The 23872-nt window shown below is 40.2% G+C and overlaps 1 protein-coding gene across 2 annotated transcripts in view; it reads left to right on the forward strand.

The window, feature by feature from the left end:
• The window catches only part of PKP2 (plakophilin 2), a 106496-nt gene extending 87617 nt beyond the window's left edge, over window positions 1–18879 (forward strand). Inside the window, exons 10-13 of one of the 2 annotated variants that reach the window (XM_008966323.5) lie at window positions 6874–7027; window positions 13147–13336; window positions 16714–16801; window positions 16953–18879. In XM_008966323.5, the coding sequence (XP_008964571.2) occupies window positions 6874–7027; window positions 13147–13336; window positions 16714–16801; window positions 16953–17021 (501 nt within the window). In that variant the 3' untranslated portion in view covers window positions 17022–18879. The remainder of the gene's footprint in view (window positions 1–6873; window positions 7028–13146; window positions 13337–16713; window positions 16802–16952) is intronic. The other variant, XM_057299471.2, reaches the window with a different exon arrangement.
• The last annotated feature ends 4993 nt before the right edge of the window (window positions 18880–23872 follow it).

Consider the following 23872-nt stretch of genomic DNA (forward strand, 5'->3'; position numbering starts at 1 on the left):
TACCATTTCTGTGGTTTGGTCAACTGCACATTCCAGCCTGCCAGCTCCAGAGAGTCTGGGTGGTCCAGATGAGGAAGGGATACCCCCAACACAGCACAGCTGCTGTGCCAGATTGTGCCCAAACTGCTTTAAAGTGGGACCCTGATCCATTCCTCCTCACTGGGCAGGGCCTCCCTGTGGGGGGCCTTCAATCACTCCAGCCGGGCTTATATGGACAGAGAGCTCTGATCTCTCCCTGGGATGCAGCTCCCAGAAGGAGGGGAGGCTGCCTTCTCTGTGGTTCAGTCAACTGAGCTGTTCCAGCTTGCCCACTCTAGAGAGTCTGGGCAGTCCAGATGAGGAAGGGTCCTCCCCAACAGAGCACACCTGCTCTACAGCCAGACTGCTTCTTTAAGCGGGTCCCTAATTCTGTTCCTCCTGACTGGGTGAGACCTTTCAATAAGGGTCTCCAGAAACCTCTGAAAGGAGCACTTGGGCCAGCAGCAGGTCAGTACCCACCCTGGGATGGAGTGTCCAGAGGAAGGAGCAGGCTGCCATCTTTGCTGCTTCACAGCCTTCACTGTTGATACCTCCAAGTACAGGAAAAGCAGAGGCAACTAAGGTCTGGAGCAGACCCCCAACAAACCACAGCAGCCCTGTGGTTGCTAACATTCAGTAGCCTGACCATGAAAAGAAAAAAACAACAACAACATCAACAAAAAAGACCCCACAGAAAACCTTTTCAGAAGTCAGCAGCCTCAAAGGTCGAAGGTAGATAAGCCCACAAAGATGAGAAAGAATCAGTGCAAAAACGCTGAAACTCAAAAAGACAGAGTGCCTCTTCTCCAGGTGAATGCAACACCTCTCCAGCAAGGCCTCGGAACTGCGATGAGGCTGAGATGGCTGAATTGACAGAAGTAGGCTTCAGAAGGTGGGAAATAACAAACTTCGCTGAGATAAAGGAGCATGTCGTAACCCAATGCAAAGAAGCTAAGAATCATGATAAAACAATACAGGAGCTGATAACCAGAATAGCCAGTTTAGAGAGGAACATAACTGACTTGATGGAGCTGAAAAATATAACATGAGAACTTCACAGTGCAATCACAAGTATCAACAGCAGAAGAGACCAAGTGGAGGAAAGGATCTCAGAGCTTGCAGACTATCTTTCTGAAATAAGACAGGCAGACAAGAATAGAGAAAAAAGAATGAAAAGGAATGAACAAAACCTCCAAGAAATGTGGGATTATGTAAAGAGATGGAACCTACAACTGACTGGGGTACCTGAAAGAGACAGGGAGAACAGAACCAAGTTGGAAAACATACTTCAGTATATCATCCAGTAGAATTTCCCCAACCTATCAAGACAGGCCAACATTCAAATTCAGGAAATGGAGAGAACCCCAGTAGGATACTCCATGAGAAGATTATCCAAGACACATACTTATCAGATTCTAGGTCAAAATGAAAGAAAAAGTGTTAAGGGCAGCCAGAGAGAAAGGCCAGGTCACCTACAAAGGTAAGCCCATCAGACTAACAGCAGACTTCTCAGCAGAAACCCTACAAGCCAGAAGAGACTGGGGGCCAATATTTAAAATTCTTAAAGAAAAGAATTTCCAACCCAGAATTTCATTTTCAGCCAAACTAACCTTCATAAACAAAAGAGAAATAAGATCCTTTTCAGACAAGCAAATGTTGAGGGAATTCGTCAATACCAGGCCTACCATGCAAAAGCTCCTGAAGGAAGCACTAAACGTGGAAAGGAAAAACCATTACCAGCCACTATGAAAACACACTGAAGTACACAGACCAGTGACAGTATGAAGCAACCACATAAACAAGTCTGCAAAATAACCAGTTAGCATCATGATGACAGAATCAAATTCACACATAACAATACTAGCCTTAAATGTAAACGGGCTAAATGCACCAATTGAAAGACACAAAATGGCAAACTGGATAAAGAGCCAACCCCCATTGGGGTGCTGTCTTCAAGAGACCCATCTCACATGCAAAGACACACTTAGGCTCAAAATAAAGAGATGGAGGAAAATTTACCAAGCAAATGGAAAACAGAAAAAAGCAAGGGTTGCAATCCTAGTTCTGACAAAACAGACTTTACACCAACAAAGATCAAAAAAAGACAAAGAAGGGCATTATATAATGGTAAAGGGTTCAATTCAACAAGAAGAGTTAACTCAGCTCTGGATCAAGCAGACCTGATAGATATCTACAGAACTCTCCACCAAAAAACAACAGAATATTCATTCTTCTTCTCACCCTACAGCACTTACTCAAAACTTGTTCACATAATCAGAAGTAAAACACTCCTTAGCAAATGCAAAAGAACCGAAATCATAAGAAACCATCTCTCAGACAACGGTGCAACCAAATTAGAACTCAAGATTAAGAAATTCACTCAAAACCACACAAGTACATAGAAATTGAACAGCCTGCTCCTGAATTACTTGTGGATAAATAACGAAATTAAGGCAGAAGTCAAGAAGTTGTTTGAAATTAATGAGAACAAAGAGACAGTGTACCAGAATCTCTGGGACACAGCTAAAGCAGTGTTAAGAGGGAAATTTGTAACACTAAATGCCCAGATCAATAAGCTAGAAAGATCTCAAGGTATCAACCTAACATCACAACTAAAAGAACTAGAAAACCAGAGCAAACAAACCCCAAGGCAAGAAATAGCCAAGATCGGAGTGGAACTGAAGGAGATACAGACACACACACACACACACACACACACACGCACCCTTCAAAAAATCAACAAATTCAGGAGCTGTTTTTTTGAAAAAAATTAATAAGATGATCTACTAGCTAGACTAATAGAAAAGAGAGAAGAATCAAATAACACAATCAGAAATGATAAGTGGGATATCACCACTGACCCCACAGAAATACATACAACCATCAGAGAATACTATGAATACCTCTATGCACATAAACTAGAAAATCTAGAAAAACATGGATAAACTCCTGGACGCATACACCTTCCCAAGACTGAACCAAGAAGAAATCGAATCCCTTAGTAGACCAATAATGAGTTCTAAAATTGAGGTAGTAGCAAATAGCCTACCAACCACAAAAAACCCAGGACCAGACAGATTTACAGCTGAATTCTGCCAGAGGTACAAAGAGCGGGTACCATTTCTACTGAAACTGTTCCAAAAAATTGAAAAAGAGGGACTCCTCCCTAACTGATTGTATGAGACCAGCATCATCCTGATACCAAAACCTGGCAGAGATACAACAAAAAAAGAAAACTTCAGACCAATATCCATGGTGAACATAGATACAAAAATCCTTAGTAAAATACTGGCAGACTGAATCTAGCAGCATATCAAAAAGCTTATCCACCACCATCAAGTGGGTTTCATCCCCAGGATGCAAGGTTGGTTCAACATTCGCAAATCAATAAACGTGATTCATCACATAAACAGAACTACAGACAAAAACCACATGATCTCAATAGATGCAGAAAAGGCCTTTGATAAAATTCGACATCGCTTCATGGTAAAAGCTCTCAATAAACTACTGCCCAAAGTAATTTATAGATTCAATGCTATCCCCATTAGACTACCATTGACATTCTTCACAGAATTGGAAAAAACTATTTTAAAATTCATATGGAATTGAAAAAGAGCCGAATAGCCAAGACAGTCCTAAGCAAAAAGATCAAAGCTAGAGGCATCATGCTACCTGACTTCAAACTGTATTACAGGGCTACCATAACCAAAACAGCATGGCACTGGTACAAAAAGCAGACACATAGACCAATGGAATTGAATAGAGAACTCAGAAATTAAGACTGCACACCTACAACAATCTGATCTTCAACAAACCTGACAAAAGCAAGCAATGGGGAAAGGATTCCCTATTTAATAAACGGTGCTGGGAGAACTGGCTAGTCATATGCAGAAAATTGAAACTGGACCCCTTCTTTGTACCTTATACAAAAATTAACTCAAGATGGATTAAAGACTTAAATGTAAAACCCAAAACTATAAAAACCCTAGAAGAAAATCTAGGCAATACCATTCAGGACATAGGCACTGGCAAAGATTTCATGACAAAAACACCAAAAGCAATAGCAATGAAAGCAAAAATTGACAAATGGGATGCAATCAAACTAAAGAGCTTCTGCACAGCAAAAGAAACTATCATCAGAGTGAACAGACAACCTACAAAATGGGAGAAAATGTTTACAATCTATCTTCCTGACAAAGGTCTAATATCCAGAGTCTATAAGGAACCTAAACAAATTTACAAGACAAAAAAAAAAACAACCCCATTAAAAAGTGGACAAAGGACATGAACAGACTCTTCTCAAAAGAAGACGTACATGTGGTTAACAAACGTGAAAAAAAGCTCAACATCACTGATCATTAGAAAAATGCAAATCAAAACCACAGTGAGATACCATCTCATGCCAGTCAGAATGGTGATTATTAAAAAGTCAAAAAAACAACAGATGCTGGCAAGGTTGCAGAGAAAAAAGAATGCTTTTCCACCATTGGTGGGAGTGCAAATTAGTTCAACCACTGTGGAGAACAGTGTGGTGCTTTCTCAAAGATCTAGAGGCAGAAATACCATTTGACCCAGCAATCCCATTATTGGGTATATACCCAAAGGAATATAAATCGTTCTCTTATAAAGATACATGCATGTGTATGTTCATTGCAGCACTATTCACAATAGCAAAGACATGGAATCAACCCAAATGCCCACCAGTGATAGATTGAATAAAGAAAATGTCATACATACACACCATGGAATACTGTGCAGCCATAAAAAGGAACGAGATCATGTCCTTTGCAGGGACATGGATGGAGCTGGAAGCTGTTATCCTTGGCAAACTAATGTAGGAACAGAAAGCCAAGTACCACGTGGCCTCACTTATAAGTGGGAGCTGAACAATGGGAACACATGGATACTTGGTGGGGAACTACACACACTGGGGCCTGTTGGGGGATGAGGGAGAGCATCACCGGAAGAATAGCTAATGGGCGCTGGGCTTAATACCTAGGTGATGGGATGATCTGTGCAGCAAACCACCATGGTACACATTAACTTGTCTAACAAACCTACACATCCTACACATGTACCCCTGAGCTTAAAAGTTGAAGGAAAAAAAGCCATTGTTAATGAGGCAGATGACTCTAGAGGCAACATTTTGCAAAACCATCCAACAGAATGCCTCCTCATCCCTAAAGGACCCAGTTCCTGGTCCCTCAATTGCTTTTCATGTTTCTTCTCACCTGAAAACAAAAAATACAGTGGACAGTAACCTTTCCATCAAAACACAGCATGGTAGAGACGGAAAGCCTGCCGTTGTCTGTTGCTGTCTAACAGCTGAGACAGGTATTCTGGTGATGCTACTGTGCTTCTTAGTTACCTGAACACATTATTTTTTTAACTGTATTAATGGCATATCATATTTTTAACTGTTAAGTACATGTGTAAGTGTAAGAAAATGATTGCTTATCAGTAGTACATGAATTCAGAGTCAGGAATAATGGTGATGCCAGACAACCACAGATTGTCCACATGGGTGGCTGAGTTAGTGACACCTTTGCTTTCCAGTGGCTCCTCGTATATAAACTATTTCATGCACAGAATTATTACAAATATTGGATAAAATGACCTCTAGGCTATGAGCATAAGGTGCATATGAAAGATAAATGAATTTCATATTTAGACTTGGTTCTCATCCCCAAGATATTTCATTATATATTTGCAAATATTCCAAAATCTGAAAAAAACCAAAACACTTCTGGTCTCAAGCATTTCAGTGAAGGGATATTCAATGTGTATGGCTAAATTCTACCAAAAGAAGAGATTACTTGTATTACACAAATAGCTAAAGGAGATAGAAAAAGATTAAATACTACCCAACTAACTTAATGATGTTAGTATAACCTTGATTCTAAAAGTGAAAAGGGTAGTACAAGAAAAGGAAGAGGGAAATCCATTTTATTTATAAACACAGATGGAAAAAATGTTAATAACCTAATTAAATCCAACATTGCATTGCATTTGTTTGTTTGTTTGTTTGTTTGTTTGTTTGTTTAGACACTGTCACTCTGTCACCCAGGCTGAGCACAGTGGCATGATCTTGGCTCTCTGCAACCTCTGTCTCCCAGGTTCAAGCGATTCTCCTGCCCCAGCCTCTTGAGTAGCTGGGACTACAGGCACATGCCACCACGCCTGGCTAATATTTTTGTATTTTTTAGTAAAGACAGGGTTTCACCATGTTGGCCAGGCTGGTCTTGAACTCCTGGCCTCAGGTGATCAGCCAGCTTTGGCCTCCCAAAGTGCTGGGATTACAGGTGTGAGCCACCACACCCGGCCCCAAGATTGCATTTAAAAGTACTGAATAAACAGGTTTTTATCTAGTAATTGACTTGAAAACTTAATAAGAGTTTAAAGAAAATACCTTTAGACTAGTTCCATCACAGTTCTAATTTTTAAAACATCTTCGGCTGGGCATGGTGGTTCACACCTGTAATCCCAACACTTTAGGAGGCTGAGGCAGGTGGATCACCTGAGTCAGGAGTTCGAGACCAGCCTGGCCAACATGGTGAAACACCATCTCTACTAAAATTCCAAAAAATTAGCTGGGCGTGGTGGCACACACCTGTAATCCCAGCTAGTCTGGAGGCTGAGGCAGGAGAATCACTTGAACCTGGGAGGTGGAGGTTGTGGTGAGCTGAGATCACACCACTGCACTCCAGCCTGAATGACAGAGAGAGACTTTGTCTCAAAATAAATAAATAAGATAAAAATAAAACATCTTCATCAACCTCTGGTAATCTACAGAAAACTTAATGTTATCGTGAAATCAAATACAATAGCACTTATAGGATATGTCTCTCAAAACAGATGCCGACATCAGTGGCTCAGACAGTTGTCCAGAAGGAAAGTGGCCTGCAGCACACCCGAAAGATGCTGCATGTTGGTGACCCAAGTGTGAAAAAGACAGCCATCTCGCTGCTGAGGAATCTGTCCCGGAATCTTTCTCTGCAGAATGAAATTGGTGAGTCGGTATAAGTATCTATGTGTAATATGTACATGCTGAAGATACAATGCAATGAAATGTTGTCTGTATCACCTCCCGTTCACAAAGATGCACTGGAAATGGGAGTAAGGAGTAGGTGATAAACCGGCCTGCCTTTTGTGCCACCAGATATCACAAACAGGCTTTCTCAGTGGATCTCACCAGAGATTTTTTTTAAATATCCAACATTTAAAAAAAAATTACTACAAAAGAGAAATTTTAGAGCATACTAATAATTAACAAGATAAGTAATATTGTTGATATTTTTCACTGGGTGGCACCCTCAGTCACACCATCCAATGAAGTCTTTCTAATCCATATAGTTGTCTTTCAGAATGTTCTCTCTGTGGCTCTCTTAAGCACCACAATTCTAGAACATGTGAAAAACACATATAGTGGTGGTTTACTTTAGTAGTTTGGCAGTGTGTTGGACTATTAAAAAAATGGATAAACAGATAATCACAATAAAAAGACAAGGAGTCACTGAATATAGCAAATTTGGCATGGATTTTTTTTGAGTAACTGTGATGAGACATATTTTGCCTTTGACTGTATTATTGACAGAGATGATAATGGTATTACATTATCAAATAACATAATTTTTTATTTGTTTGCTTATACCAAGAAGTATGTGATAAATGTTTGTTGTATCTAGTAGAAAATTACAAAATGAGATGATAGAAAGATAATGCTAAAATTAAACATGCTTCATAATGCTCTGTAATCGGTCGTTTCTAACAACTCAAATTCAGTTTTTCACGTTTCACAAAAATTATAAACAATATTTTGCCTGTTTTAATGGATTAGATTTTTAAATATGCACATATATAGCCCCAGAGATATTAAAGGCTGTTTTAGTAATGTCCTTTTCAAAGCCAGCCAGCAGCACATTTGACAGGAGGTTTTATGCAATGGCTTCATGCTCATTCTAAGTAGAGATAGCCTGGAACATTCTCAGTGAATCTGAAAGAGACCTCGCCATAGGCACTCTCAGAATTATTAAAATCCTCTCCCCATGGTCTTTTGTGCTGAACTTCAATAGCGGTGTATTATCCTTTCCCTTTTTTGTTCTTTTCCCAAATGAAAAATTGACTCCATCTTTAAAACACCACCAAGGTAAATAACAGCACTATACACATTAAGCATGTACCTTCAGGGCAGAAATGCTGTTGGCCTCAGGTTCTGCAGTCCCCTAAATGTCGGGAAGGTATAGCTGTAGCCACATGGTTTATATTAGAGGATTCTGTTGATAAACTTTACTTTAAGGATAACAGAGAAAAGAGGCTTCAGCAAGATAAATGCTATTTTAAAATTCCAGATTGGCTTCATGTCAAATATATAAGTAAAAGGACTTCTCTTAATTCAGAATTTTAATAGCAAGAAATAAGTGAAAGTCAGCTTGAACACATGCTTTGTGTTTCTCATGAGAGCTTTCTAAGCCAGGTAACTTTCCCTGTTCTCACCTGCAATAAAGTTGTTATGTTTTACTTACATCTAGAGAAATAAACTTGAAACTTACATTTTCTCAAAAACTTAAAGACAGGCAATGGAGCATGGTAACAGAATAACAGATTTCACACAGAAAACATGGGTTTGTATCTCACAGTGCTATTTTGCCAGTCAAGGCCTTTCATTCTGTAGTTTAACTTACTAAAAGGAGGGAGACTTCTGATAATAGCATCCACTGAGAGCTTACCACATGCGCAGTACTGCAATACAATTAACATGCATTGACTCGTTCCCTCAGAACAACCCTGTGACATAGACATTATTATCCGACATTGCAACTTAGGGAAAAACAAATAGAGACATTAAGTAGCTTGCTCAGGCTATAGAGCTGTAAAGTAGCAGAACCAGGACTGAAACTACAGCACTCTGGCTTTAGATGAACGCTGAGCTCTCCACAGTATGCTGTGTGCTTGAACCACAGTCAAAAGGAAAGTGTTCAGGCCTGTGAGCAAAAGGTATGTCTTACCTGTCAATCAGGTCCAGGTATTATGATGACATATCATTCAGTGCCTTTTATTGAGTACTTGTCCATTTCAGGAATAATGATCAACGCTGTAAACACAGAAATAAGTAAGATAATTGGCTTCAAGGAACCCACAGCCTCATCTGAAGTTGAGACAGTCACACAATTCATTACTATCAGTATCATAGAGAGAGAAATGTGCTTCAAGATGCCACATGAACGCAGATGAAGGCACACAATAAAATTAGGCAGTATTTGTTAATTCCTGATAAACACAACACGTATTCGGAAGCTGTGGGGATCAGCAAAAGCAAAAGATGCATGCTCTCTATCTTTTAAGAAGAGTCTAAAGTGGTTAGAGGAAAAAGAGGAAAACATACATGAAAATAACTATTACAAAAAGTTTAAGCACAAGTTCACATTGACCAAAATATGTACCATAGGACAAGTTCCAGTGGATTTATCAAATATTAACACCTTTTAAAAATTTTCAATAGATTTTTGGGTACAGGTGGTGTTCAGTTACATGCAAAAGTTATTTAGTGATTATTTCTGAAATGTTGGTGCACATGTCACCTGAGCAGTGTACACTGTACCCAATGTGTAGTCTTTTATCCCTCACCCCTTCCTACCTTTCCCCCAAGTCCCCAAAATCCATTATATAACTCTTATTCCTTTGCATCCTCATAGCTTAGCTCTCACTTATAAGTGAGAACATCCAATATTTGGTTTTCCATTCCTGAGTTATTTCACTTAGAATAGTGGTCTCTAATTCCATCCAATTTGCCGCAAAGGCCATTATGTCTTTCTTTTTAATGGCTGAGTAGTATTCCATGGTGTGTATATACCACATTTCCTGTATCCACTCGTTGGTTGATGGGCATTTAGGTTGGCTCCATATTTTGCAATTGTGAATTGTGCTGCTATAAACATGCATGTACAAGTGTCTTTTTCATATAATGACTTCTTTTCCTTTGGGTAGATACCCAGTAGTGGTATTGCTGGATCAAATGGTAGTTCTACTTTTAGTTCTTTAAGGAATCTCTATACTGTTTTCCATAGTGGTTGTACTAGTTTACATTCCCACCAGCAGTGTAGAAGTGTTCCCTTTTCACCATATCCATGCCAACATCTATTAAATTTTGATTTTTAAATTATGGTCATTCTTGCAGGAGTAAGGTGGTATCTCATTGTGCTTTTAATTTGCATTTCCATGATAATTAGTGATGTTGAGCATTTTTTCATATGTATGAGGCATATCAAAAAATTTTTCATATGCCATTTGTATATCTTCTTTTGAGAATTGTCTATTCATGTCCTTAACCCACTTTTTGATGGAATTATTTGGCTTTTTTCTTGCTTTTTTGAGTTCCTTGTAGATTCTGGATATTAGTCCTTTGTCGAATGCAGTTTGTGAATATTTTCTCCCACTCTGTGGGGTGTCTGTTTACTCTGCTGATTATTTATTTTGCTGTGCAGAAGCTTTTTAGTTTAATTGGATCCCATTTACTTATTTTTGGTTTTGTTGCATTTGCTTTTGGGTTCTTGGTCATGAACTCTTTGCCTAAGCCAATGTCTAGAAGAGTTTTTCCAGTGTTATCTTCTAGAATTTTTATGGTTTCAGGTCTCAGATTTAATCTTTGATCCATCTTGAGTTGATTTTTGTATAAAGTGAGAGATGAGGATCCAGCTTTATTCTTTTACATGTGGCTTGCCAATTATCCCAGCATCATTTGTTGAATATGTTGAATAGGGTGGCCTTTCCCCACTTAATGTTTTTGTTTGCTTTGTCAAAGATCAGTTGGCTGTAAGTATTTTGCTTTATTTCTGGGTTTTCTATTCTATTCCATTGGTCTATGTATCTTTTTTATTTTCTATAGCCTAATTGTGAAAGTGGCATGTCTATTTTTTTAATACCTTTCTTGTTAGTACAAAAAAAAAAGCCAAACTCGAAACTTATAACCAAGAAGTTATATACATAGTAGAAAAGTACATTTAAAATAGTTTATTTCTCTTTTTAAAACAGTAGGCCAGGCGCAGTGGCTCACGCCTGTAATCCCAGCACTTTGGGAGGCTGAGGCGGGCAGATCACCTGAGGTCAGGAGTTCGAGACCAGCCTCAACATGGAGAAACCCCATCTCTACTGAAAAAAAAAAAAATACAAAAAATTAGCCGGGCATGGTGGTGCGTACCTGTAATCCTAGCTACTCGGGAGGCCGAGGCAGGAGAATTGCTTGAACCTGGGAGGCGGAGGTTGCAGTGAGATGAGATCACGCCATTGCACTCCAGCCTGGGCAACAAGAGCGAAACTCCATCTCCAAAAAAAAAAAAAAAACCAAGAGTAGTATTACTTATGTATTGGAAAAACCTTGGGAAGCAAAGATTATTTGTTTATTATTTATTTACTATTTAATTTTACTTTTTAAAATAGAGACGGGGTCTCATTATATTTTCCAGACTGGTCTCAAACTCCTGGGCTCAAGTGATCCTCCTGTCTCGGCCTTCTAAAGTGCTGGGATTACAGACATGAGCTACCTTGCCTGGCCTTAAAAATGATTTTAGCTTGGCCAGGCACGGTAGCTCACGCTTCTAATCCCAGCACTTTGGGAGGCCCAGGCGGGCGGATCACAAGGTCAGGAGATCAAGACCATCCTGGCTAACAAGGTGAAACCCCGTCTCTACTAAAAATACAAAAAAATTAGCCCAGCGTGGTGGGGGGCACCTGTAATCCCAGCTACTCAGGAGGCTGAGGCAGGAGAATGGCATGAACCCGGGAGGCGGAGCTTGCAGAGAGCCGAGATCGCGCCACTGCACTCCAGCCTGGGTGACAGAGCAAGACTCTGTTTCAAAAAAAAAAAAGATTTTAGTTCACTATTAATATTGTTGTAGAAAAACAGCTCCTATTAACATTTTTCCTCAGGTTTCTTACGTGGGTTTTTTGGTAATAGTATGTATTCTTTTTTTTTTGTTTTTTTTTTTTTTGAGACAGGGTCTCTCTCTGTTGCCCAGGCTGGAGAATAGTGGCGTGATCTCTGCCCACTGCAACTTCTGCCTCCCAAGCTCAAGCAATTCTTGTGCCTCAGCCTCCTGAGTAGCAGGGACTACAGGCACAGGCATGTGCCACTACGCCCAGCTAATTTTTGTATTTTTAATAGAGACAGGGTTTCACCATGTTGGCCAGGCTGGTCTTGAACTCCTGACCTTAAGTGATCCACCCACCTCAGCCTCCCAAAGTGCTGGGATTACAGGTGTGAGCCACCGAACCTGGCCAATAATATTATGTATTATTTATATAAATATACTGATTTTTCACATACACTATTAACATAATTATTTTCTTTTTATTATACATGCTTCATAGATAGGTTTTGTGATGAATAGTCTGCAGGTGTGTTTTAGTTAATCATAGTCCTATTATAAGGATATTCAGGCTTTTTAGTTTTTCAGTTACATGTAGTACTGTCATAAAGATCTCTGTAGAAAGCTTTTTTCATTTTCAAAGTGATATTTTTAAGATGTATTCCTAGACATGGAATTACCGAATTGAAGAAGATGAAAATGTTTTAAGTTCTTGACATTTCTGCCAAATTACACTCTGAAAAGATTTTCAATATACTGAGCACAGAGTATCCTCTTTTCAAATATTTTTAAAAATTTGTTATTAGGGAAATTACATCTTTCCATGTGTTGTTAACCAGCTGTGTTTCTTTTTAAGAAAGTTCTTGGCCGGGCGCAGTGTCTCACGCCTGTAATCCCAGCACTTTGGGAGGCCGAGGCTGGCAGATCACGAGGTCAGGAGATCGAGACCATCCTGGCTAACACGGTGAAACTCCGTCTCTACTGAAAATAAAAAAAAATTAAAAAATTAAAAAATTAGCCAGGCGTGGTGGCGGGTGCCTGTAGTCCCAACTACTCGGGAGGCTGAGGCAGGAGAATGGCGTGAACCCAGGAGGCAGAGCTTGCAGTGAGCCAAGATGGCGCCACTGCACTCCAGCCTGGGCAACAGAGCAAGATTCCGTCTCAAAAAAAAAAAAAAGAATGTTCTTCACCCAAAATATATTGGGATCTTGGGATTAAGAAACAATCTTTTTAATTAAGTGTTTTTTTTTTTTTTTTCATTTTGTAGCCAAAGAAACTCTCCCTGATTTGGTTTCCATCATTCCTGACACAGTCCCGAGTACTGACCTTCTCATTGAAACTACAGCCTCTGCCTGTTACACATTGAACAACATAATCCAAAACAGTTACCAGAATGCACGTGACCTTCTAAACACCGGGGGCATCCAGAAAATTATGGCCATTAGTGCAGGCGATGCGTAAGTCCTTCAGCTTCTGCCCATCAGCTGCCTCCCTTTCCCCTCACCAGCCTGTGTGTAAATAATCCGGTTGTGAATGTGCGGTCATGACCATCATGTGCAACATGGCGGCAAACAGGATGTAAAGCCAGGCCAGATCATCTGGTCAGCTCTCAGTGATCAGCCAAGGAAAGAACTGAATCCACCACACCACATGCTTGTCCCTTCTCTTCTAAAGTATCAAGAGAGGGTCAGACTCCAGAACTTCTCTTGGTTGTGCATTCCAGCATTGTATTGGCCTAATGAATTAGTTTCCCAAAGCCACAGCTGTGATTTAATAACAGCAGAATGTAGGCAAAGCAGGAGTCCTCTGAATAGGCAAGTGCCCTTTTCCTCACTTCCATCTTAGGAGGGGACGTCACACCAGGTGGCTTAGAAGAAGCAGTGATGGGCTGGGCACAGTGGCTCATGCCTGTAATCCCAGCACTTTGGGAGGCCCAAGCAGATGGATCACTTGAGGTCAGAAGTTCGAGACCAGCCTGGCCGACATGGCAAAACCCTGTCTCTAGTAAAAATACAAAAATTAGCTGGGTGTGGTGTTGCGTGTCTGTAATTCTAGCTACTTGGAAGACTGAGGTTTGAGAATCACTTGAGCCCAGGAGGCAGAGGTTGCAGTGAGCCGTGATCGTGCCACTGCACTCCAGCCTGGTTGACAGAGTGAGATTCTGTCTCAAAAAAGAAAAAAAAAAAAGCAGCAGCAGCAGTGATGACACAGGAGAAGCAGTCAGGGGGTAGCCTGATGAGAAAGTCTTGCTTTCACAGTTTTTTCTCTGTCTTATCTCTTCTGCATCTTACTCCCTTTTGATAATAGAAGGTCCAATGCACGTCATTCCACATCCGTGTTCCTGTTTTCAACTTTTCCCTATTAAAAAAAAAAAGGAGGAGAATGAAAAACCTTGTATAACCAAATTATTTACTATTAGTTAATTTAGAGTGATGAGATTGGAAAGGGGCATGAAGATTATCTTTTTCTCTTTATACAATTCTGAATTGTTTGACTTATTACAAATAGATATGTTACTTTTGTAAATAACCAAACAAGAAAAGAAATGGCTATGATAGCCTAGTTTTAATGAGTTACAAAGCAGATGACTTCACCTGTACTGAAGAAATGTGTGCTTGGCTGTACAGGGATGTACATGTTACCTCTACTACAGCCCCACCCAATTTAGGCCCCTTCTGCTCTGCAGCCCCACTCTGCAGTGCACACAAGGAAGGAAGACTGCATTTAGAGTCAGATTAAAACAAGCCCTGAGCACTGGCTGGAGTGTCAGTTCCCCAAGAATATTCACCCATCCCCAGAGGCTGGCAGATAGTATTAGAGTTGCTCAGTCTTTGTGGAAAGAGTGAATTACTGCTGCAAAACAGAAATGACTTTTCTTCCAAATAGTCATCCAAACTTCCAAGCAAATCACCGTAAGATAGTATGATGCTCATTATTCGAGTATTCAGACATAACAATTGTTGCACATGGCAATATGCAATTACTTTTGGAAACTTCTGGTAGCTTAGCAAGATAAGGGGTGAGCTACTCTGTTACTTGTTTATTTCCGAGTGTCCACTTGTGAGTCCTCACATGCCCTGTCTCAAAAACAAAAGTTAACAAGGAGCTTCTTGCCAGTGGTGTCTGCTGCTCTTTCCTTACTAGAGTGTTATATATCTGACCTACCGTTTGTGGACTAGCCTGGGAACTAATTATCATTTATAACATTACATCTTTGAATAAAAGAGTACCAAGTATCAAACAACCAACTTATAAACAAATATTATGAATATAACAGCCTTGCAATTTAATAACTTTTTACAGTTTTGAATATTAGAGACCCATCACTTTGATGGATTTATTTGCCCTTCAGTTATTACCAAGTGATTCTGAAAAGTCCAGGGGTTACTAACAAGTGCTGATTTGACTGCTCCTCCCTGCCAGGCTAGTATGGAGGAGAAAGACTTTTCACTCTTGAAGGAACACACCATGCTCTTCTCCGTACATCTTTGCACTCTCTGGTTTTGGTTTTATGTTTACAAATGCCTATGATTTGGGGGGAAAAAGAATCTTTGTTTAAGAAAAAAAATCAGCCATGTGCTAATCAGGTGATAGAAGAGAAAGAGATCTAAGGCGGCACTGATCTAAGCCAGAGGTGGGACATTTAGGATAAAGTTAAAAGCAGAACATGGGCTGGGCACAGTGGCTCACATCTGTAATCCCAGCACTATGAGAGGCCGAGGCAGGCGGATCATGAAGTCAGGAGATCGAGACCACCCTGGCTAACACAGTGAAACCCCATCTCTACTAAAAATACAAAAAATTAGCCTGGCATGGTGGCGTGCGCCTGTAGTCCCAGCTACTTCAGAGGCTGAGGCAGGAGAATCGCTTGAACCTGGGAGACGGAGGTTGCAGTGAGCCGAGATCGCGCCACTGCACTCCAGCCTCAAAAAAAAAAAAAAAAAAAAAGCAGAATATGAAATACTAAGTACAGTTCAAATGCAGTGGTGACTTTGATTTATAGCAAGAACAAGTTTTCCATTTGCTCTATATGGAAACGTAAAGAGATTTTGAAACTGCTTTAACAAGGGCTGCCACAAGAATTTCTTTTATTGACTTGAAAAATTACTTTACTCCTACATTCATGATGTCACAAAATCGTATGTATTTTTCAGTCATGGTTTCATGCATTTTTATTCTATAAACATACATTATAAGTATACAAATATAGATTATATTCTATAAATAATTCAAGGATTTATAACATATCTAAAGATACATTCCTTATAAATATCAGGGATTTTTCTGTATAAATTACTTGTTTGTTTATTATTATTATTATTATTTTGAGATGGAGTCTAGCTTTGTCACCAGGCTGGAGTGCAGTGGCGTGATCTCGGCTCACTGCAACCTCCGCCTCCCGGGTTCAAGTGATTCTCCTGCCTCAGCCTCCCGAGTAGCTGGGATTACAGGCACACACCGCCACGCCCAGCTAGATTTTGTATTTTTAGTACAGACAGGGTTTCACCATGTTGGCCAGGATGGTCTGACCTCGTGATCACCCACCTCAGCCTCCCAAAAGTGCTGGGATTACAGGCGTGAGCCACCCCACCTGGCCTGTAAACTATTTATTTATTAGCACTGTGCTAGTGGTTTAAAAAGAAAACAAAAACAGATATGGTCCCCGCCTTGCAGAGCTTGCTGCCTAATTGTCTGGTCACCGAGTGGCCTGACTTCATGGATGGCTGCTGGGGAGTAGCAGTTGAGGAGCGAAGAGGTCTTACAGAACACCCACAGGCAGCATCCAGAAGCCTCACTCATTCTCCCTGATCTCAGAATGTCCTTTTCTTTTCAGCTATGCCTCCAACAAAGCAAGTAAAGCTGCTTCCGTCCTTCTGTATTCTCTGTGGGCACACACGGAACTGCATCATGCCTACAAGAAGGTAAGAACATGAACAAGGAATGTGTCATAGTTAACAGAGCCAGGTAATATTGGCCCACTTGACTTGACCCTGGGAAGAAATCACTAAAAAACTGCATTTTCTTGTGTGCCACTTTTGTTACCTTTCACGTTTCTGTTTGCTTATTCCAAAGGCTCAGTTTAAGAAGACAGATTTTGTCAACAGCCGGACTGCCAAAGCCTACCACTCCCTTAAAGACTGAGGAAAATGACAAAGTATTCTCGGCTGCAAAAATCCCCAAAGGAAAACACCTATTTTTCTACTACCCAGCCCAAGAAACCTCAAAAGCATGCCTTGTTTCTATCCTTTTCTATTTCCGTGGTCCCCTGAATCCAGAAAACAAATAGAACATAATTTTATGAGTCTTCCAGAAGACCTTTGCAAGTTTGCCACCAGTAGATACCGGCCACAGGCTCGACAAATAGTGGTCTTTGTTATTAGGGCTTATGGTACATGGCTTCCTGGAATCAAAATGTGAATTCATGTGGAAGGGACATTAATCCAATAAATAAGGAAAGAAGCTGTTGCATTACTGGGATTTTAAAAGTTTGATTTACATTTATATTCCTTTTCCGGTTCCCATGTTTTGTCACTCATGTGCACATTGCTTCGCCATTGGGCCTCCAGTGTATTGTTCTGCAGTGTTGAAACAGAATGGAAATGACAAGAAATATCTGCAGTTATCCAGGAGAAAGTATAATGGCAAAATTATTGGTTTCTTTCTTTACTTTGTGCTTGTTTTTAATCCCCTTGGGTTTTTTTTCTCTGATTTTTAAATAAACTTAGGAAATTTAGATTACAGAGTATGCATGACTGTAAGAAAAAGAAATTGAGAGGAAGTGATCATAGCAAATTAAAGAAGTCTTTTCCTCCCAGAACTTAAAGTAAAATAAAAAATAAATAAATAAATAAAATCTTTTCCACAGAGAAAGGCAACTGTGATGATAAAATTTAACGTTCCCCCAAACACTGAGTCAATGAGATTTTTCTCAGGAGATACTTTACCTATAACAACACCGTTAAATCCAAATCTCTTCTAAACGATGGCATTCTATGTAATGCCTTTCCTGGACTTTTTTGGCCACTGCCCTGGACTAGTGAAAGAATGGACTCTATCTTTATCTGCAAGAGGAACTAAGGCCTTCTATCAGACTGCCTGGCCAGCCTGGGGCACTGAAAATACGGCTCATGTTAATGAGTTACATTATCAGCCAGCCCAGCCTTGCCCACCATTTAAGAAATATCACAGAGCCACTAGATCTCATATGATCTTCTTCAAGCCATTATTTTAACTCAAGAAAACTCTAGAGAAGAAAAGTGAAGAAGTCATGTTGAAGAAGATGTAAGAATGTGTCAAGACCATCCAGAAATGATATGAGAAATACTGATATTTTAAATGGTGACATCATCCAGCGAAATGAATCTACATTACATGTTGTTTTAACTGTGCTATGATTAAAACCATTCATATAGACTTAGTCTTTACAACTACTATTCTGTTATTTTTTTTTTTTAATCTGACAACATTTGTCCTAAGTAAGATAAGCAAAAAAACTCTTCAACTCCTTTTGGCAAGAAAACTGTAACAGAAAATAAATTTTGAATGTGTACTTAAGTCTTTATTATATTTGAAACAATTTTTTTTCAATTTTAAAAGCTGAATGAAGACAACTTAGGTTACTAACCTAGTTCAAAATGAAATTATTTAGATACCAATTTTTAAAATACTGGAGAGAATTGATATGTCTTTTTCCAGAGTTCTGATGATAAGCATTTGGAGTGCATTTATTCCTCCAGATAATAAATGTGTGTTCAGAACTTTTTGTGTTTTTTAAGGCATTAATAAAGCCTTCGATAATATTAAATACAAAATGAGACCAAAGTAGTGTTGCTTGCATTGGTGTCTGTGTATATCTGGTTTATTTGTGTATCTTGGAATATATGGTATGATTGACATAAAATTTGAGGATTTAACCTTGTAAACTTCAATTACTAAGGGTTTGATACTTTGTAATTAGTTATATTTTCCCCCTAATTAAAATCCTAAATTTTTACCAAGAGACATTTCCTGTAAGAATGGTGGGACTAGATGGTGACCATAAAAATGAAGACACATGCAGACGTGTTAGCTGTGGTTAGATTTTAGTATATTATTGGGTGATTCTGTGACTGTGAAAAGACAGACTACGTTTGATTTCCATGTGCTGCTTTGTCCACTCTGTTTGCAAACACCTCACTACTTTACAATTTGTGAACACCTCTCAGAGAGGTTCTTCTGTGAATGAACAGTTTTGATCACAGGTCTATACATAAATGTGTTTGTTTTCCTATGTGTCCCAGACAGGGCCCATGCCTTCAGAGAAACTAATGGGCAAAGCTGGGCCTTTTTGTTTATTTGTTCCAAAGGGCTGCTCTCTGTCAAGAATTCTTAATGGTCTTCTGGAATGAAGGGGGTTGCTGCCCTAGATTTCCATCACTGGAAACGTTTGTGTAGATCTGATGGCAATAACCAAAGGGTTATCTGATAAAATAGAGAGGGGATTAACATGTCAAGTGGGAGAATAAGCAGCAGGACTAGATAAACCACTGTAAAACCAATTTAATCACCTTCTGAAGAAGCAATTTCTTAGAAGAAAACAGGAGATGGGAGATATATATATATATACACACACATACGTTTATATATAGACACCTACATATATATATGTGTGTGTGTATGTGTATGTGTGCCTATATACTAGTTATAAAATGAGATTTCCCCTAAATAAAATGTCTAATGAACTTACTGCTTTGGAATAAGGAGGACTTCAGTATGTGTGTACATTGAACAAAATTGCAGAAGAAGCCTCAAATCACAGAATCTCAGGATTAAGAGGGAGTTTAGAAGGCATTTGGTCAAATCCTCCTCAAAGTATCATCTTGCATGAAAAAGATTCAGTTCTTATTAATGTGACAGAAAAGAAAAACATACAGTCATACACTCAATTAATGCTCAACATGACCATATAACTGGCTCTTTTCAAGACTCACTGTTGGATTAAAGTATTTCTTGTGGGAGGGAAAATAGATAAGGGAGCAAACTTTTCAAAATAAAATTCTGCTTTAAGTTTCATGTTTTAGTTTATAGTGATACTGACAGTTTCATCACTTATGAAGTAAATGTTAACCTTTGAAGGACTATAAGAAAAACTCTTTGTGATATGATGTTCAGGAAAGAGCTCAAAAATCCCAAGCATTTGCATAAGAATTGTTGAAAATATGAGCAGAAGGGAAAGTGCCCTGAAGGCCCTAGTCTGGGAGACTCAGTGAAAGGATCCAGCAGTCCTTAGCCTGAGAAGGGTGTTGTGTCACCTCTCTGTACATATTTGAAAGCCCACTGTAGAGAAGATGATAGGCTTGTTCTGGCATAACACAGAGGATGAAACCAGGATCAATAGGGGGAGGCTGTTATGAGACTAGCTTTGATAGGGTAATAGTGGACATATATTGAGTACTTCTCACAGCCTCATGAAATCATCCTTTTCTTTTTCTTTTTCTTTTTTTTCTTTTTTTTTTTTGGGACAGAGTCTCGCTCTGTGGCCCAGGCTTGAGTGTAGTGGTGCCATCTCGGCTCACTGCAAGCTCCGCCCCCCAGGTTCAAGCAATTCTCCTGCCTCGGCCTCCCAAGTAGCTGGGACTACAGGCGCATGCTACCACGCCTGGGGAATTTTTTCTATTTTTAGTAGAGACAAGGTTTCACCTCATCTTGATCTCCTGATCTCGTGATCCACCCCACTCAGGCTCCCAAAGTGCTGGGATTACAGGTGTGTGCCAACCACACCCGGCCTACTTTTTAACATTTTAAAAAGCATGAGAAAGAAAACCTCGAAGCAGACAGAGGTTAAGTCATAGCTGGAAAGTACAGAGGGGCTTTGTGAACCTAGATGGTTTGGCTCCTCTCTGGGAGTCCCCTGTGAACCAAGAATGAACAATCCATGTCTCCGTGCTGGTGAACAGTGGAGGTCTCTTTGGCTTTGCTATCTTTAGAGAGTAAAGAGTTCAGTATGACATCATGGTTAAGAGGGCTCATTCTAGAACAGCCAGCCTGCGCTCAAATTTTGGTTTCTCCACTTATTAGCTGAGGCACATCTCTTATTCTCACTGAGCCTCAGCTTTCCTTATCTGTAATGTGTGAGTGACAGTAGGATTTACCTCATTGGGTTGTTTTGAGGGTTAACTGTGTTAATAAATACAAAGCATTTGAAACAGTGCCTAATAGTATCTACTCAATAAATGCTGATACGGTTTGGCTGTGTGTCCCCACCCAAATCTCATCTCAAATTATAATCCCCACATGTTGAGGGAGGGACCAGGTGGGAGGTGATTGGATCATATTGGATCATAAGGGTGGTTTCCCTCATCCTGTTCTGCTGATAGTGAGTTCTCATGAGATCTGATGGTTTTATAAGGCAGTTTTCCCTGCTCTTACTTGCTCTCTCTCGCCTGCCACCATGTAAGACATGCCTCTTCCCCTTCCACCATGATTGTAAGTTTCCTGAGGCTCCCCCAGCCATGTGGAACTGTGAGTCAATCAAACCTCTTTCCTTTAAAAATTTCCCAGTCTCAGGTATTTCTTGATAGCGGTGTGAAAACAAACTAATACAAATGCTAAATAATTACTTGCAATTTCCTGGTTTGGAGGTCTTTGCTTTTCATTTTAAGTTCATCTCTTGTGAATTTCTCTTTGTGGATATGGCTGGTTCAGTTAAAAGCCCCAATAGAAGGCCAGGTAGAAATGAGGAAAACAAATATGGCCCAGGCAAGTGACTCTGAATGTCCGTTCTTCAGAAAGTGAGTCCTTTGTGGGTAGTTAAGTGTTACATGAAAAAATAAGTATGTTCTTTATGAAAAAAGCATAGTTATACAAAGATCAAAAGATTCTTGACCATGGCATGACTTCTCAGAATGCCATGAGTGCACTGTAATTGTAAAATCTCCAAGGAGGGACGGCTTATGCTGCATGTCAGAGACCTGTTCTTTGAAGCTATAAGCCCTTTTTTTCTTAGACAACTCTTGAAGCTATGCCGCTGCTGTAAACTCTGACCAACATCCACCTGTGCCATACGCAAGAGGGCAAGGGGTGTTTATCTGGCTCTCAGTACAGTTCATCAAGCTCCAAACATTCCACCTTCACAGAGCCATGTCCAAAGGCCAGAAAAATAAATCTTTCTTGAGCCCTTTTTTATAAGTAAATTTTTCTAGAAATCTCCATCAAACATCTTTTATTTCTTATTGCCCAGAATTGCATTGCACATCATTCCTAAGCCAGTTTCTGGTGAGAAAAGTGCAACTACTATGCCTTTAAGCCAATTACATTTCACCGAAGGCTGGACCTACCTTCCCTGAGGCTCATGGAGGGTTTTACTGAGCAAGGGGGGAAAAATGGCTGTAGACTAGTCAGCCAACATTGATAACTGGATGTAGTTCAGAGAGATACTCAGTGAAGGAATAATTCAACTTTTTTTTTAGCAAATTGATTTCACCTGGCCTATAAGAGAACCTTGGTTTTTCAAACCCTGCAGGTGTGTCTACTGTAAGTTTTTCTACTATGATTGTTGTGTTGCATTTAGGACCCAGTCCATGAAAATCTGTGGGTAAAGAATGATGGGCAAGCTAGGAACTGCAGTTAGCCCAGTGATTTCAGGGAGAGTAATAAAAGTGATGCTCAGTTTTACAACAGGGAGTGGAAAAGTCATTTCAGAAGCTATGGTGCCTCTTTTTCATTCTCTCCTTTGCTTGACATCCACCATTTCTCACCTTTAAGTTGTAATTATGGACCCAAAGTTGTACTTTCATTGACAGAATCATTCTGAAAGAAAGTTGGCCTGCGCCTGAGGTTGTTGGATAGTCTAGTTTCCCCACTGAGACATCAGCCCTGGCAGTGTAGCCCAGTGGAGAGAACGTGAATTTGAATTCTGACTTTGTCTCTGGCTGTGTGACTCTGCAGGTAACTTTAATTTTCTGGGTGTCCATTTTACCTCAGTTCTTCGTAGGATTGTTAAGGGAATAAAATGAGATGATGTTGTCAAAATGTCTGCCACCTGGGCACTCAAGAAAAGGTAACCATTACTTCCTCTTGTAGATCTGGCTGCCACCCAGGGACCCCCAGGCTTCAACATCTGCCTCCTGCCTCTTCCCCCCACCCCTGACCCTACCACTACCACCACCCGTTTTATTCCCATGCTTTCCACCGGGTCCTAGGGATCATCTTCGAGCAGAAAGCAAATTCCACAGTGGCAAAACAGGAAATGATGAGGGGGTGGGGGAAATGTACCTGCAGAATCTCCTCATTCCCAGCAGCCTCTCCTCACGGCTCCAGGTTTCAATCACTTCTCTTGCTGATCTGTTATTCACAACGGCACAGTTCCTTGACCTCCCCATTTCCACACCAAACCCCATCCTTCTGGAGAACTCAAATCAGGGGAGCCTTCCAGGGACACAAAGTGAGAGGACTCCCCTTCTTGCTGCTAGGGTTGCAGCAGAAGACAATGTGGTCTCGCTAACCCAGGTGGAAATAATATGTTTTCCTAGTTTTAAAACAGCATCTGTACTACCCAGGGTAAATAATGGATTAGGTCAGCCCAATAGTAATAATTGATTTACTTTTCTGGAAAAAAAAAAAATTTTTTTTGGAAGATAACTTGGAGCCAACACATGTTTTCTGTTCATATGAAAGTCAGATGTGGCAAAGACTCTCATTGCCTCCACCATATCCTTTTTCTCCCTTTTCCAACACAATAGAAAGTCTAACAGAGCACATGGTACTCAGAATAAAGACTGCATTCCCCGGGCAACTCGCTTGGGTCCCCTTCCACACTGTGGAAGCTTTGTTCTTTCGCTCTTCACAATAAATCTTGCTGCTGCCCAAAAAAAAAAAAAGAAAGAAAGAAAAAGGAAAGACTGCATTCCCCCTCCTCACTACCGAATGAGGGCATGGGACTGAGAGCTGGCCGGGGGGATGTGAGTGAAGGACAACCCAGCAGCTCCTCAAAGGCTTCCTTCAGAGATGGTGGG

This window comes from Pan paniscus, chromosome 10 (assembly GCF_029289425.2).
Source record: "Pan paniscus chromosome 10, NHGRI_mPanPan1-v2.0_pri, whole genome shotgun sequence".
Classification (NCBI taxonomy): Eukaryota; Metazoa; Chordata; class Mammalia; order Primates; family Hominidae; genus Pan; species Pan paniscus.